We start from the raw sequence: 17,434 nt of genomic DNA, 5'->3' as shown, positions 1-17,434 counted from the left end.
TCACTTGACAAAAACAAACAAACAAAAACATGAGAAAGACTGCTAGCAACATCACTTTTAAGGCCCAGGAATTAAAAAGGCAGTTCAAGTTAATGTTAATAAGCTCAAGTAGTATTTTTGACTAAACTTAAAATAACTTAGTATCCTTCCTGGTGTTTTACCTCTGTAAGTAATGGTAACAGAGGAGTAATCTGAAGTTGTAAGAGTCTGAAGAGAGATCAGATGTCAGCAACACTACTTCTGGGAAGGATGTCCAAGATGGAGGTAGAGACAGAGATGTATGTTGGGGGGAAAGAATTTTTTATCAGGGTAAGTTTTAAGACAAAGATATTTTATTTATAAATGAGGAGGGATTTACGGCAACTACACTACAGCTTGCCAGTTAGACACCTGCTTTCTAGAGAGACTTTTTTCTGATCTCCAGGGTGTGAATAGCTGTTTATTGTATGTAAATATTTTACTATGTTGGCACAGATGTGATTTACCTGAATGGAAGTTCTGTACATGCTTACATGCCTGGGATCAACATTAAGATCTTAATTACGTTATTAAGATACTTTTATGTATATAAGAAAAAAAAGCACAAGTTCCTATTTTGAAACTCGCATTTAGAAATTAAAAAAGGAAAAAAAAAAAAGAGGAAGTAAAGTTGAAGGTAAAAACAATAAGTACTAAAAATGTAAATGATCTTTAATGTATATTTGTGCTTCTGGATTTTCCTTTCCTATTTTCAATAAAATCCCATTGATATAATGTAGAAAGCAATTAAAAATAATATTGAGGCTTTTTTTAGGAAACAGAGCAACAAAGAGGAAGCATTCTATAAACGTGGTACTAGAATAGCCTACATAAGTAAATCTCAGTAGCATTGCTGAAAGAAAGATGGCTTTTTTTCCCTTTTATAATCTTTCATAATTGTGGTCTGCTTACCAAATGTGAATTACTAAAAAGAAAGTAAAAAAGCCTAAACAGAGCTATGCAGGTGGAAGGTGAAATGCGTATTAGATAAATGAGTTTACTAGAGAAAAGCTAACTGGAGAGTTGCTTGTTAGAGAAATGAGGAAGAAGTTCTATTGTTTTGACTTTTCTTCCTCCCCTCTATCTATTCCCATATGTTACAAAGGGTACTTACAGCTTCTATGCTCTGATATAACCTCTTATAGGAGAGTAAAGCTATGCTTGAATTTAGAAACGTAGCAAGAGTACACTTCTAACTGGTTTTTCTTTCTCTAATATTTAAGATGAATCTAGAAAGGCTGGTGTACTTTCCTATGAGGTGAGTTTTAAAAGTAGCTCACCGATGAAGAGCTATTATGAAGGATATGAATTGAAGTAGTACTTCCTTAGGGAAGTAAGTAACTTGAAAAGTTTTGCATAGTTCAGTGTCTGGCTTAATTTCTACAATGGTAGATGGTTCTAAGTTAAAAATGGATTGGATAGATGAATTTATGCTGAGATGTGGGTGTTTTTTTTTTTTGGTTTTAGTTTTTTCCCGTAAAATGGTATAGGTATATTTGTGCTTTATTTTTAAAATGCTTTGTGTTCCAACCTGTGATATTTTGGAGACAACTTGCCATTAGTTTTTCCCCCTTTGTATCTTCCTTTGTACAAAAGGAGGAAAAAAAGAAAAGACAATTTCTAAACCTTTTCTATTTAAGAGAGTAGTATGTTCCAAGTAATAAAACCCAGTCCATGAACACTTCGACTGCGCTGGTGGATAACTGTATTGGATATCTCATTTTGGCATCACTGTAGTTTAATGAACGCTAAAATGACATATGTAGTTATATAAAGTTGTTGATTCCAGTTTTTGTTTAATGTAATAGTAGAAAAATTAGACCATTTTATAAAATGGCATCCGATATTACATAAAATTTATTATTTGAAATTTAGACAGAGGTGGCACACCTTAGGCATACTGTTAAATATTCTGTTATGTAAAGCAAATCTGCATATATTTCTGGTATTATTTTTGTGTACTAAGTGGGTAAAAACAAGGTGTTCTACATTTGCTTTCTCATATGCTTATTCTTTATCCCTTGCCTTGGGAAACACAGTGTGACCTAGCACTCGCTGTCTCAAGGCTGTTAATATTTCTGCACTTGACATTAAGATTTAATCCTACTATACTGCAGTAATGGAAACCAACTATCTGGTGTCATTAAGGAAAAAACAGTTCTCAAAAGTATTTCTCAGTAAGTCAACACTTTTCTTCTTTTTAATGAAATAATCTTCATTGCAACTTTTGAGGTAACGTTCAACATTTTCCTCATAAACAACGCATGTTTACCCTTCTATATTGCCAGAGCGGCGGTGTCGGTGGTCAGAATCCAACACATTAATTACAATTTGTATGCTCAAATGCCTTATTTTCAGATTAAGGCCTCTCTACCACCTCTCTGGCTTCACTGCGGCTGCTGAAAAGGCTGGTAGACCTGAAGGTGTCATCTGTCCAGCAACAGGAATTTTGAATCCTTGTCTTCCTCCTTCAGGGCAGGAGACTTAAATGGCAGACTCTTCCAGCAGTAGTAGTATCATAATCTCTGCAAGTCTGATTTTTGTTTGGCACCTTTGGCCTCTCTGGTGGGGGAGTGATCAGTGACAACATGCTGACAACTGACTGCCTCCTGAGCGCAGAAGTAGCACGTGTTCACAAAGACCACAGGAGATCTAAGAGTTCAAATGTGTGTCCATCTTAAAAGTTGGCTACGGATTTTTTTAGATGGAGGTACTGAAGAGATGAGGAAAAAATCAGATCTTTCCTTAACGTGATAATTTTGGTCAGTCCTTATATATAAAATATGAATAATTTTTCTCACCAATGAAGAATAGTTTCTTCTTGTGTTCCATGTTCTTTATCATCCCTCTTGAAATTCGGAACTAAAGTAGGACCTTTGATTAGAGAAGGTTGATATTGATTGATTACTGTTAGCCGTAGATACTTGCATTAATTTTCTCTCATTTTATTAGTACCTGTAGAATTTATTGTTTATGTCACGGTTTCATTGGAACTGCTATTGTTAGAAATGAGAAACACAATGTTAAATATAGTCCTCTAATGTCACATTATTTTCTAAGTGTTAGATTTTGTGAAGTGGTGGTGATGTTTTTAACTTGCATTGCATTTTAGATCCTTTGCTGTTTTGTTTGCAGAGTGCATTGAAAACTTCAGATGACAAATGCCTGCATAAGGTGTTGGCTTTATTCTGTAGGAAACAAGCAATTAGAATTGGTCTTTATTCTTGGACTTTATTCTTGGAACAAAACTTTGTATTGATTACAAAATATCCAGCTATTTGTGTTGCCAACTTTATGAGTCGAAGTGTTGGCTGATAAGTTTTTTAGGAAACAAACGAAAAGAATCCTTATTGATGAGTAAAGCGAAACCATGGATGTGCAACATTTAGAAAATTTGTAGTGCTAAATTAAACATTTTTGTAGCAACCAGTTTCAGAAATCAAAGCAACCAACTGACAAAATTATTGAAATAGATGAAGTTGTCTGAACTTGCAGATCATAATGTTGCCTGTAGGGGGAAAAAGAACAATTTAAAGAATTGTTTTCCCTAATGAGTTGCACTGACTCCTTAGTTCCTGTAAACAGCAGAAGTATTTTGTGGTAAGAGTATATTCAGGGCATCTCTGTTTTAGCTTGATAGTTGAACCAGAATTTTGAGAGCATATAGTCACTTGGCAATAAAATTCTAAATATACAATTATCAACTTTTTAAACTCTTCCTCTACCCCAGGAGGACCAGGATGGTAGCCAAGGTGTGGGCAAGCGCAAGAGGGTGAAACTAAGCAGCACCACCAAAGGTATTTATAAAGTACTGATTTCAGTATATCATATTTGCTTTATGTTTATCTTTAAGAATTATCTAGGGGTACTCATTCACTTCCCAAGCACTGTGGTGCTGCATGTGGCAGGCATTACACATAATAGTCTAAAACAGAATAGCGAGTGAAATGATGCTAATTTGCCACTTCGATTTCTCTTGGGAGTGAGTATCACTTTCTGGGACTTCATTTGACCAACTATTTGTCACTTTCGTGTTATAAGCTGGCATCTAACAATTCATTCTATTTTCACTGTGTGGCAGGCAGGATTGGAATACATCTTGGCAAACAGGTTTTTGGTGAATTTGTTCTTGACAATTTTTTTTCATTAGGCCACTGTACAATGTGATTATGTTCTCAGCCAGGCAGTAATGGTTCTCTCTGGTTTTGGCTGGTCTTTCTATAATGTTTTTGTAGTCATGCTTAAGAAAAGATATGTGGACGAAATCTCCTTTGAAACCACTTCATTATTTTCCTAGACTGAAACTAATCCTCTGTACAATTTCTAGTCCAAGATGAACAGCACTCTTATTGAGGTCAGTGCAAGTTCTAATTCAAGAATGAACATAGGCTAGAGATGAGGTAGCCTTATCTCATGCTTTTCCTTTATGTGTTTTTGTGCTAAAAAGTGAAGGGTTTGAATACTTTTTTTTTTAATGAGAGTATGTGTAGACTGACATCAGAAGCGGAAAGAAATTGCAAGGTTTGAGAAACCAACATTTGGGTGAAAAACGATGGTGGAAGTTGAAAAAATTCCTGTAAAGGTGTTGAAGATTTGAAACTTGAATTTGAAATGCAGAAGTTCCTGAAGTCAATAAACAGATATGAATGTGTTGTGATGGCTATGGGAAAGGAAGACTGATTATTTCTAGTGTTTTCAGCTTGAATGAAAAAGAGTTTGGAAAGCTGGAAAAGCAGAAGACTAAATATTTTGGCAGGTGTGTTGCTGAGAGGTGAAGCAATGATATGTGAAAGATCATGAAGGCTCTGCAGGCAGAGGTACCTTTGTTTCTGCATACTGCAGCAATAAGTGTTTATATAAGCAGGGATGAGAGAGACTCAGAATGAATCAGAAATGTGACGGATTAATAATGTTATGGAAAATGTGGTAGATTTGGAGAACTGCAGACAATTTACTGACACCCCAGGAAAGCTCTCTTACCTAGACTGTTAAGTTTCCTAAAAGATAAGTTAGTCAGATAATGCAAGAAAAAGATGATCTTTTTTCTGATGCGAAATGATTGATTATGGAAAACGGGCAGGGAGGAAGCCCATGTTTAGAAGTTTCCTCAATTTGAAAAACAGTATGAGCAGTGACATTTCAGGAAAAGTGGTTCTTTAATTCAACATTTGATTTCCCCCCAGGATTGTAGTCTTCCCCCCTCTGAGGTCCCAACATGGACTGTGCTCATGGTGTTGGTAGCTCCTAATATCAGCCCCAGAGGAGGGAGTCTGCCAGTGGGGGAAGGGTAAGTATCTGTTTTTATTAAATATTGAATAGTTTTCTGAAGTTTTCAGTATTCATATTTTATGTCCAATATGGTATAAAATAAGAGTATGAAAAGAAAATTTTAGAAAACTGAGTATTGAATAAAAACAGACTTACCTTTTCCATATAAGCAGACTCCCTTTCCCATCCTAGGTCTTTAGCGGTACTGTCTTCATTGGGGGGTTATTTATATACCGGGGATGTCTTGGTACACTAAGACTTACATTCCATGAAGGTGTTTAAAACAGGCTGTGGAGTCTTTTGTGGCACTGGGAAGGAATAAAAGGTTTCTTTAAAGAAAATATGGTTTTTATCCTGAGGTGTCATTGATACACATGTGTGACTGAGTATTGAGAGACTTTTCTGTTGTTACTCTGTTTTAAAACCTGCAACCATCTTAAATATGTGAAGTTTAGGACAATTTTAAACCCACAGGCACTATTTTTTAATTTGTTGAAGGAAATTTAAAATCATGATAAAACTATCATTTTTTTCTTTTTTCCCAAGAGTGGGAGCTTTAGTCCCAGTGTTCTTGACAAATTTTCCAAGTTGGGTAAGAGCATTCTGCCTACTTAAATTCTGTAGCAGGTATAATTGGATATATATTCTTCTGTCCCTGACTGAAGCTGCTGTATTAAACAATTAGTATGCGCTGTACAACTGTGGTACATGTCAGAGAAAGCTTCGCATCAGTGACAGATAAGGTGTTGCGTCACTTGTCTTCATGCCGGGTGTTCTCACTCAGGGGCACTTGGAATGTACCTAAACCTGTGCTGTCTGTTCTGTGGACAGAGGACTTCAGTCTGCATGGCTACCAAGCTTTCATGGGCAGTAAATTCACACACGTAATTTCTTAACAAGAGACGAGGAGGAAAATGTAAACGATCATCACACGTTTTGCTGCAGTAGGTGATGTGTAACACTTTACAAAGTATTTTGTAAAAATTATAACATCTTTCATGAGTCTGTGAAGGTAATTTTTTATTTCAGCGCTTGTAGAATATATTGAATAAAATACTCTCTTCTTTGTGTGGCTTGCTAGAGTCTTGAGAAGATCCCTAAAATTTAAATTATTCACTTTTTCTCACAATCTTTCTCAATTCCTGAGATGTTTCGCACTGATTAGTCACTTGACAGTGGAACTCTGATATTTGGTAACGGTGGAAAATGAAGGTGATTCCTGTTTAAATAGTAGGCACAAAGTCATCCTGTGCAGTCCTTGAAGCTGTCATACCTCAGTGGAGTGGTGAGTCTTCAAGGCTAGAAGCTGTCCAGATTGAGCACTTTCGAATCTGTGCTGATGGAAGCACTTCGTAAAGTCCCATTGGGATACACGATAATGTGTGGAGGGGTCTATCCTCAGGTCTAGTTGATTTCTAGTTATAAAGAAATAATATTCAGGCTATAGAAAATAATGTTATGGGAGTGAACAGTTCCTGTTGTAGTTTTAAAACATAAATAACTAATGAAGAATGATGATAATGAAGCTTTGTATTTTAGCATTTCTTTTCCGTGATGTTAATTAACGTTCTTGTCAAGCCACAGCTTTATGAACAGTTTATTCTAACAGAGGTCAGTGTTTGTGCAGCATTGCAGTGAACTGTATCGGGAAACTAATTTCCTTGAAAACTTGGCTGACAGAATGGAAAGATGATTTGATTCCATTGTAGGTACTCCACAGGGATGTACAAATGGGTGCTGTCAACATGAACAAGATGGCAGAGTGAGCAGCTGGGAGTTGAAAGGGGAAGGATGGGACTGTCCCTTATCCCATCTGATCAGGGCATTATGCTGACTTTTATATTAACAAATGAAACAAAAACTGTGTGGCTGGGGAAAAGAAATCCCTCATTGAGTTAAGATAGGTAATTTTCAAGGGTTATACCTACCTTGCCTTAAAAATAAAAATGGCTAATACGCTATTGCTTCTATTTAGCTTGTTTAGAGTTTTGCAAATAGAAGCGTTGTTAGGAGATTAAAACTTAACCACTTAACCATAAATGATGTTTTGCTGTTTTCACTTAGCTAGATAGTGGTGTACATTATTAAGTGCTTCCCTTGATTAAATGACTACAGGTTGCTGTGATTCATTAAAATTGGTGGAGCTATTGCAGTAAGGCGATAAGGTTTAATGCAATCAGCAAAGATTGGACTCTTTTTTTGTGGTAGAATTGTACTGAAAGCTTCATTGACTTCTCTAGGAGGTTCTTTTTAGTCTTCAAGATTTTGCATTATGTAGTATTGGCTATGTTCATTTTTTCCAGTGTTTCTGAAAAAAAAAGTGCACTAAGATGTTCTTAAATTTTTGTTAGTTGTGTGTCAGATTTTGCAACTGCATTATCATTGTTATTGATAAAATTTATGACATAATTATCACACATCCCCTCCTCCAACCTTTTATGCAGATCAATCTATCATGGATGTTTTGAAGCATAAATGTTTTCTAGAAGAATTATTGTTTTGGACAATAAAATATGAATTTCCACAGAAGATGGTGACTTTCTTACTCAACATGCTGCCAGATCAAGATTATAAGGTACTTATCTTAGTTCGTTCAAACTGAAACATTTTCTTATATGTTTAGAGTGTACTATGCCTTGCACGAAGCCACATATGTTTATATCTGAATACTAAGCAGTAAAATAATGCAGATCTTTTACTTTGTTTTGAGTATTCTGTTAGAAAGTCTAAAGTGCATAGTGTTTGAAGAGAGATGTGGACAAAAGACTGATAATTTTGGAGCAGCAGTATTAATTTTTGTTCTTGTGTTCTGTTCTTCCTTTCTGGCTATTAGTTCATGTTTGCGAGTACAGGATTTTGTTTGTTTGTTTTACGTAGTAAATTGGGTTTTTATCAGTTGGAAGATTTGGCTCAGCACTAAGTTACTCTGTAGTGTGATACGACTGGTAAATTATTGTGGTGACTTCATTCCTGTTGCAACTGTTGTAGTAGGCAGTGATTTCTCCATGAAGGCCTTTACAGTGTGAGTATACTTGCTTTAGCTATGCCCTAAGGGATTCTGGCAGCCTTCCAGCTGTTTCCTTACAGAGCTTTGCAGTTGTCCATACCAAGTGTCTCCTGGTTTGGAGTCACGGAGACGGGATGTCATCTTCCTGTTTTAAATCTTGGTGCACAGCCAGGGTTGGTTGTTTGCTCTACATGTTCCAAGACCTAGTACACATAGCAGCCAGGCTTAACATTTTGCTCTGATCACGTCATACCTTTGAGCCATGCTAAAGTTTTGGACCTTCTCAATTCCTGTTGGGAGGCAAAGATCAAGAAATCCTGAAGCCCAGGCATGAAGATTTCTTCAAGAATACTCCTTTGTAATGGTGCAGCGCTGCATTTGTGCCTTCTTGAAACCTTGTATTGGAGTAAAGGATATGAAGGTAACTTGCAAGAAAGAAAAGGATAAAACATGGATCTTCAGCTATACTCTGTGCATGTTGAGACATTATTTTGATTTGGGATACCAACTTAGATCCATCTTGGTCTTGGATTCAACTAACACATGAAGAGATGTAAGAACATTTTGACTGAATATTCCTTGCCATAAAGCTTGAATTCTTCTTGATATTTGGAGACCCTTGTGGACCCCCAGTTCTCCTGATCCTTTGCTGGTTAGAGTCCTGCCTGTCTGTGAAAACACCCAACTGCTAGCAGCTTGCGGAGGAATCTCGTAAGTATTGATACGTTTACCTTTATGATATACCAAGTAATAACTACAACTTCTAATGATCTTAGGATCACTTTTCTGGTGGCAAGAAGCCTTAGTCTTCAATGAATTTTTCATAATCTTCCTTCGCTGTGTACTAGGAATGGAGGCTGTGGTATATTCGCTTCCTCTACTGGTTGCAACCTTTTATCTGGAAGCAATCCCTTTTCCAGCCACCACACTGCACGTTCAGACAAAAGGATTATTTAAACATTCCTTTTGTTTTGTTACCAAGCTAATATTGTGTTTGATTAAACAGCAGTTAAGTCAGTTCCTACATACAAACTTAATATTAGCACAAACACTGGTTATTTTAAATCTCTTAGAATCTGTTTATTTTAATTGCTGTTATTGTCTGAAAGATATTTTTCAACAGTAAGCAAAGTCAGAGCAGGAAATGCCTGTAGGGATATGAACTTTCATGTGATTTCTCAGCTTTCTGCTACTTTCTCCCATTTCATCTTTACCACATGTACTTTGTCTTACTTTTTTCTGGCACTGCTGTTGTGGCAACTTGTTTGATTTTTTTTTTTCCTGAGCCAACTTAGCTTATTAAACCATCAGAGTTCTTTTGCAAGGTTGTTTTTCCGATAAATTGAGTGAGCTAGCCAGACAGGTAGGCACACAGCTGGCTATCTGTACATGTTCTGAAATTGCTGAAATCTCTAATCGCTAGCATAAATGTAGTGCAGCTGACTGACTCCACCATACCCTGCACAGGAGTCAGTGAAACACCAGCAATCTCTGTTTGCACAGCTTTCTTTTTAAATAAGAAAACAAACCTCTCTTAGGGTTTGAGTATTGGGAAGAGGTGTTGAAAATGGCAGGCTAAAACACTGAGTTAACTAGCTCTATGGTCTTTGCCTTACAGGATTTGTGCCTGAGGCATCCCTTCTGGCACTTTCTGACATTTGAGGCTTTGAAGATTTACAAGTGAAGAAAAAGAAAGTAAAAGAGAAACTTACTGGAGATTCCAAGAAATTAGATGTGTTTTTGTATTGTCAAGGTTTCTGCAAGAAAGAAAACAAAAGAAATAGAACGGACCTTCCAGGAGAAAGAAAAGAAGTGGTTGACGATGAACAGCAAACTGGTGGAAGAGTGTAAATCATGCAAGAGTGGAGCCTTGCTATAAACTGGAATAAAAAAAATAAAGAAATGGAGAAGTAGAAATTGTGTGTCTTCAGGCATTTCCCATACTGAAGGCTGAGGAAGTTAGAGCAATAGGACTTCACCAATTCTTTGATGTGCTGTTCTACAAATTCCGTAGAATGGTTTTTCTATTGGAAACTAAACTTCAGCACAACTTTCATGTGGCAGCATGGGAGATGCAAGTTCTCTCTAACTGAGCCAGGGGTTGATGTTAGGCTCCTAAAAGTTCTGGGGTTGTTGAATGGCAGCTAAGAGGAAAGATGAGATGAAAAAAAGAGCTTTGTTTTTGCATAGGCTACAAATCTAAAGGCTGTGCAAGATCATACAGAGTCAATCAGTGAAGGTAATTAAATATGCAAAAACCACATCTATCTTAGGAAGCCACTACTTGCAAATGGTTGGAAGCTGAATGACTATTTGGAAAGACGAGTTATGCCATATCTGCATTTTTGCTCCATTCCATATCATCCTCTTGTATTACAGTGTTAGCCACTCAAAGACAGGATGTTGAAGTAGTTGGACTGACTTAACACACTCTTGCTATTCTAATATATGGGCTGCAGTTTACCACAGTATTTCAGCATTTTAACCTCTGGAATTGAGTTTCATTTTTTTCTTTCAAAATTGGAAGGAGCTGTGTTTGTTGAAGTTACAAATGAACTTATGGCTAAAGCTTATGCCTTTTCTTTGTTGAAGTGTGTTAAGGACTCTAGCATTAAGCTGTGTAGATAGTGAATCCACAGTACTTTCAAAAATTCATTATCATACATGTAAGGCACAAAAAGATTTGATGTGTGCTTATTTAAATAAATCAAGCAATTGACTTAGCAGGACCTTTTTTGCAGTCAACTTGTTTTACCAAGCACTTAGTTCAAGAAAAATGTAGTTCCTACATGACGTAACCTTAGAATCCTGTATAAATGTAATACAATGTGAAGAAATAATGTGATGGAAAATGAAACCTGTGAAGTTGTTTTGCTAAATTGCGTGTTGTATTTTAGTGCTGCTGGAGTTTAGTAGTAAATCATGATTTTAAAAAATAATGATCATAGCATTAATATACTAACTTAAAATACCAGATTAATAGCTTAAATATTTTATTGTTATAAATATCATTTGTTTTAAATTCCATTGCCAGTGATTGCAGTTGTATCAAGCCTTAATTTAAAACAAATTATGTGGTAGGTGGTTCTAGGTTGGAATGCCAGAATGCTGTTGTAATAACTGAGCAAGTTAGGTAGTATATTGCAAATGCGTTGCTATGTATTTGCTGCAAGAGGCTGTAGCTAAAAAATAATCACCATTGTGCTAGGTGCTGTACATAGAAGACATTTTCAATTATTATACAAGTTTCCATCATTTTGGGCTAGATAAAGCAGGGTAAGTTAGGCAATGTAGTGGTGTTTCCTGCAGTAATATCCTGCTCAGCTTTGTTTATTTTGCGTCAGCAACTTGATCTTTATTTTTGAGGATATTTGCTGTAAGAAGCCATCCTTGTGCCCAACAGCAGTGTTACGTTATCATGATAGTGCTATAATAAAAAATATAGAAGTGCAGAATCTGAGACGGGTAAAAATGAAGTAGTGATTTGTGTACAGTGTAGTGATAACTGCCTTAGGGTGGATTTAAAATGTGTTATTTTGTGTTTATAAAAGGTGAATACTTCCAGAAGGAATAGACATGGGATATTAAACTTTGAGATGAAAATTTTCGACACTCTGCAACTTGTACTTTTTCTTCCTATTAAGCAAAGGAAGTCCAGATAGTGTTAATTCAGAAATTGAAAGTACTGAGTGCGAAGTGATTTCAAAGCTGGCAGATAAGCACATGTGTATGTGCAGTGCAGCAGGTTGGTTTACAGTGTAAGTTAAGGCTAATGGGGCAGCCCAGGAAATTGTTCCAAGACTCATACGTATCGGTCGACATATTTAAATACTGATCTGATTTTAGAAAAAACAGTTGTATGGTGAATAGCAAAGCTTGTTGATGACTCAGTTATTTAGGAGAAAGCACTTAATTAAAAAAATAAAGCTTTTAATAACGATTTATTAAAAAAGAAATAGGATACTCTGACAGTAGATGAAATTCAGTGTTAAAATGTCATCCTTGACAGATGAATGAAAACCTTACTCAATAGGTAGATGATTGCAAGTGATCAAGTTACTGCCATTTTATTAATTACCACTGATCTCATTGTTTGTAGTATGTCACTTTGGGACATGGCACCCTGTTTTAGGATGTTAAAAAAAAAAAAAAGATAAATTAATATTAGAACATTACTACTTTCACAGGTATGCTGTGACCTTACGTTTCTTGTTTCAACATTTCTGTGTTTGTGGGTTGTTTTTTTCTCTCTGTAGAATATACATAATGAGAAAGTTGGATTTTGAGATTACTTAATAATATTGGAACCATAAGTTACCCCTCTTTATAGATGTCTTTTCGTGTGTAGTGTTTCAGGAAAAACTAGACATGGGACCATCAGTTTTGGTTTGCCATGGTAACTTGGTGTTTCAAGGATGTACTAATAGTACTTTTGTAAGAGAGTATTTTATAATGAAAGGAATGGTGCTTGTTAACATCAAATTTTTTCATAATTTTCAGATTGCTTTTACCAAAACTTTTGTTCAGCATTATGCTTTTATTATGAAAACACTGAAGAAAAGCCATGAATCAGACACTATGTCTAATAGAATTGTGCATATCAGTGTTCAGTTGTTCAGCAATGAAGAACTTGCACGCCAAGTAACAGAAGAATGTCAGCTGTTGGATATTATGGTCACAGTTCTATTATATATGATGGAAAGTTGCCTTATTAAAAGTGAATTACAAGGTAGGTTGTTTTTTTCTTGTTTCCATAGATAGTAAATAAATTGGTTCTATAGAAAGTTTAATATCTTTTTTTGTAAATTCAGTGCGTTTTCCCTTCCATCTCCAAAACGCATAGGATATAGCAATATATGGTAGAGACCGAGTCTGAGAATTTCCTAGAAAACTTCCTAGAAATGTGGTTAGTTCTCAAGAATTGGTATTTTATCCTGTTTTGTAGGGTTTTCTTTTGTAAGAATGTTACATAATTTAGAATAGAGCACTATCTTGCAGGTGCTCCATTTGTTGGTTAAAGTGGATATATGCTATGAAGCTCGTTTGGGTGAGAAATTACGTATGAAAACTGAAACTTTTATTCATTTAAACTATATTTTTGCAGTATTTCACAAACTACTTGAAGTATTTGAAATTATTTTTTTAACCTTCATAAGGATTGGTGGTATTAGGGGAGAATGATTTAACTTTGTTAATATTATCATTTGATCATGCTTTTAGTTGACAGAGTGGCAATTTGAATTTAAATTAGTGTATAACTTTTATAGTGAAAACAGCAGTCTTATTTCTGTTTTTTTTCCCTCGTTTATTTCCTTGTTTCCTTCTGTTTTATTCCTTGTTTTACTTGTCCTTATCTGAAGATGGTGGCACAACAAATTTTATTGACTTTTTTGTGCTTTCCTGTACCGAACAGACCGCAAACGTCTCAGCCCTCTTTATCCTAGTCTGAACTCAAAAGTACTCTAGATAGGTTGAGTGTTGCTGCTAGATAAATATCGTCAACTTCTGCATGAAATTTGTTTTTTTTGTCTGAAGTAATCGATCTCTTAGCCCACTCTCCGTATAGCCTAATACAGAATGCCTTGTACTGAAACGGGAAATTCCCCATCATCTGGCTATAACATGTGCTCTCATTCAGCTGGACCTCAACATGGAAAATTTTTCTGGTGCCCTACATGAGTTGTTTTACAGTTTGTATATGAAGTGATTTTTGCTAAACTAATGCCGTATTGGTGGAATTGCATTTAAAGCTATTTTCAAAGCATTTTCTGAAATTTACTTGTTCACTATGGGATGTTGCTAGCTTTCTGGTAATGGATCAGAATTTGCATCAGGGCAGAGAGAGGGGTATGACTGTGGTTAGGCAATATCTGGAGAAACTTCATGGTAGTTAATTATATAAGCTGGAGCTAGTAATTTAAATAACATCAGTTATTTGTCATAGATCTGTGAGAAAACACTTGTCTGTGGAGCAGCTGTCCCAAGGTGTGATGTTACCTACTTCCCCACTACCAGTGGTTTGTCTTAGCTAAGATTCCATCGTGGAATCAGTCTGGGTGCTTCTTAATGTGCTCACAACATTTCCTCCTTGCTGCTTTGTATGTGTGGGGTCAGGCAGACTGTAAATTGCAAGAAAAATTTGAATTAAGTACTTTGTTTTGTTTCCTCTCGTTCTTATTGGCCTTCTTTTGCAGTTCTGTGGGCTTGTATCTTGTGTTTTAGTTCAAGGGATACCTTATGATGCTAGAAATAGCAAGAGGTCTGTTACAAGTCCATGCTGGTGAGATAAATTTAAAAGAATTCTGTTTGTGCAGCTAGTGGAAACAAGTAGGTCATTATAGGATCTGAATGAGACAAAACTTGCAAATCCAGCCAATGAATAGATGGAGAAAGTATGCTGAAGAGGAGTAAGGAGAACATATACCAAAAATTGAATCTGCTGAGGCATGTTTAATTTGCATTTTTCACTAATGTTAATTGTCTTTTGGAGACCTGTTAAAAGTATACAGTTAATTTAGGGTACTTGTGAATGCCAAGTGATTATGGACAACCTCTGTTACTGAAACAAAGACTTGACCTGGGAGCCGTACTGATGCCAACTTGGAGCACATTACTAGCTCTTCTTACTCCTCTCCCAGTGTGAAAGGGTGAGGATAAATGTGGGTGCAGATGGTAAAACTGTCTCCCCACAAAGACTGATGTCCCTATGCTCTTAGAGGGTTCCCCCCCAGTACTTTTCTGCTACTGAACTTCTAATGGAAGAATTTATACCCCCACAGAAAATATTCTGGTAATGGCTCCTTCTTAAAAACAAGCAATCAAAACCAAAACCCTTTTCCTTTGACTGCCCTTACATAACCCTGACTTGCAGAGTACTCTGAAGAAGTGACTATGCCTTGGCCGACTTAAAATAAATTTGGATTTCTATCCACTTTAGTGGGGTGGAGAATCCAGGAACATGTAGCTAGCTGTTGGTTCTTTGCGAAGTACTTGTGTGGGTTCAGGCAGAGACAGTTGAGATCCTATCCTGTTCCTGGATAGGCGATGCGAGCACATGGGAGCCAGGCAGCCGAACAGCCAGACCTGGTTCCCTTCCTTTGCAGATGCACAAGATAACGAGTGATTAAGGAGCATTTGATCAATTGTGGCAGAGAAGTGCTCTGTGCAGCTTCTTAAACTTCTGGCTTCCTTTTCCTTTTGGGAACTCAGTGAAACAGATAGGAGTCGGTTGAAGAATTTTGAGCTCTGTGTTGCCTTGTAACAAGAAAGTATCTGTTCATAGCTGCGTACAACACAAGCAGCATATTTTTCAGGATGAAATCTGATTGATTTTTTTCTAACCGTACTATGTTCTTGGGAAGTAAAATTTGTCAAGATGAAAATACTTTATTATTAAGTTAGAAAACCTCTGTCGAAATAATGGAGGTAAGAATGTTTTTTTGTTTTCTTTCTTGGTACCAGTAAATCAAGAAAATGAAACAACTTGGAGTAAAAGGAAAAAAGTGTGTTCTTCAATAGCAAAGGAGAGGAAAAAAAGTTGCTTACATATATACCAGGGGGAACTGGTCCAGGTACACGTGCTTCATTGGCCAGAGGTTGGAGTCTCTTAACAGCGATGTCTTTTTGCTCTGGCTATGCTGTACTGCTTGTGGCCCTTCTGCCCGCATAAAGGGTAACTATAAGGGCCCTTTGGTGCATCTAAACTGGATATGAGCCATCCCCAAGGCTGACCATCAGATGCAAGATTTTAATTCTATTGGCTTGAGTTAGGATAATACCTGGCAAGGGGGGCTGGAAGGTTATATCCCATGCATCATGAAGCCAGGACCAATCCTGTTTCCTTACTGTTCTTTCTGGAGGTCCTTCTTATAAAAATCAGTCAGATTTATTTGACAGATGTAGAGCAGAAGATGTACTTCTGTGATTCAGGGGAAGAGACTTCTCCCTTCTGCCCTAATTTCTTCCCTCTTCCTTTTGGGAACCTGCTCCTGTCCTACTCTTGAAAAACTGCATAAACCCTCTTTCTGTCCCAGATTCAGAGTGGAAATCCTTTTCTGTCTTTCTCCTCAGACTCAAGATTTGGTGTAGGTTTTGATCACCAGATTCCCGTTTGCATGCTGTAAGGTAGCTTGGTTACTGGAAGCATGTCAAGTTCAAAATTGGTTTCACATGTTCATAGAAGAAATTGTGTTTGGTCTTTTTGTGCATCTTGACAATATTCAGAAAGGCATACCTGTGATGGTTTTACTAATGCATCTATTAGCCTGTATTGCTTGAGTATCAGCACTACTTCCACTAGGGCACCAACTGTCAGTTTTGCTTCTGTTAGAAACTAGTTGGAAAGCTTTCTTAAAACAGTGAATTTGGCACAGTGTTTTCTTCAGAGAGGAGAGGAAAAGAAAAAAAAATTTGTCAGGTGGCTGTTGATGAGCGAGCACAGAGGGAAGAGAAATTTGCCCACCCTGTTGCATAGAGCTAGGGACAAAGTCCAGACATGCTGGAGATCAAGTTGCTTTGCTTGGCTGGACTCTGTGATTTCAAGAAGGCTTTGATCTATGCTAAATGCTCCCAAACAAGCAAGTGACAGATTCTCATGTCACTGGGGTGACGGTGAATATTAGGAGTTTTGGTGCAGCTACAGTTCAAATGACATTTTAAAGGTTATGATCTTGTTCAAAGTATGGGCATCTCCTACTAGAGTGGCGTCTATGGTGATGAGTCGATAGATCAGGAAACTACCTCGAGTACCACAGACTAAATAACACCTTTCTGCAGTGTGTGTGTGTGTGTGTGTGTGTGTTACCACAAGATGACAATAAATCCTAATTGTTATTTTTGTGTTATCCAGTAACTTTATTTTAAAATTGCAAAGCAGTAGAGTGTGTTGTTCCCTCTTTTTTAATCTAGATGAAGAAAATAGTTTACATGTTGTGGTGAATTGTGGGGAAGCACTACTGAAGAATAATACTTACTGGCCTCTCGTTAGTGATTTTATAAACATTCTTTCACACCAAAGCGTGGCAAAGAAATTTTTGGAAGATCATGGTCTTTTGGTAACATGGATGAATTTTGTATCATTCTTTCAAGGTATGCGACTTTTAAAATCTGTACAGATAAAAGTATGCTAAGACAGCTTAATGT

The 17,434-nt window shown here is 36.7% G+C and overlaps 1 protein-coding gene and 1 long non-coding RNA gene across 7 annotated transcripts in view; both read left to right on the top strand.

The window, feature by feature from the left end:
- Positions 1-17,434, top strand: part of UBR3 (ubiquitin protein ligase E3 component n-recognin 3) — a 105,572-nt gene that overhangs the window by 17,312 nt on the left and 70,826 nt on the right. For 4 of the 6 annotated variants that reach the window (XM_066999513.1, XM_066999512.1, XM_066999515.1 and 1 more), the window contains exons 6-9: positions 3,749-3,815; positions 7,731-7,861; positions 12,794-13,022; positions 17,201-17,380. In XM_066999513.1, coding sequence (XP_066855614.1) covers positions 3,749-3,815; positions 7,731-7,861; positions 12,794-13,022; positions 17,201-17,380 — 607 coding nt within the window. Of the gene's footprint in view, positions 1-3,748; positions 3,816-5,217; positions 5,306-7,730; positions 7,862-12,793; positions 13,023-17,200; positions 17,381-17,434 lie in introns of those variants that run through there. The other 2 variants (XM_066999517.1, XM_066999516.1) reach the window with 2 other exon arrangements.
- LOC125182518 (uncharacterized) lies at positions 7,870-12,249 on the top strand. Its single transcript, XR_007162488.2, has 2 exons — positions 7,870-9,004; positions 9,912-12,249. It is a non-coding gene; the product is annotated as an uncharacterized lncRNA (long non-coding RNA).

The sequence above is a fragment of the Anser cygnoides genome, chromosome 6, assembly GCF_040182565.1.
Source record: "Anser cygnoides isolate HZ-2024a breed goose chromosome 6, Taihu_goose_T2T_genome, whole genome shotgun sequence".
Classification (NCBI taxonomy): domain Eukaryota; kingdom Metazoa; phylum Chordata; class Aves; order Anseriformes; family Anatidae; genus Anser; species Anser cygnoides.
Note: the sequence above shows the minus strand (reverse complement) of the source record. Positions and strands in the feature narration are given on the sequence as shown.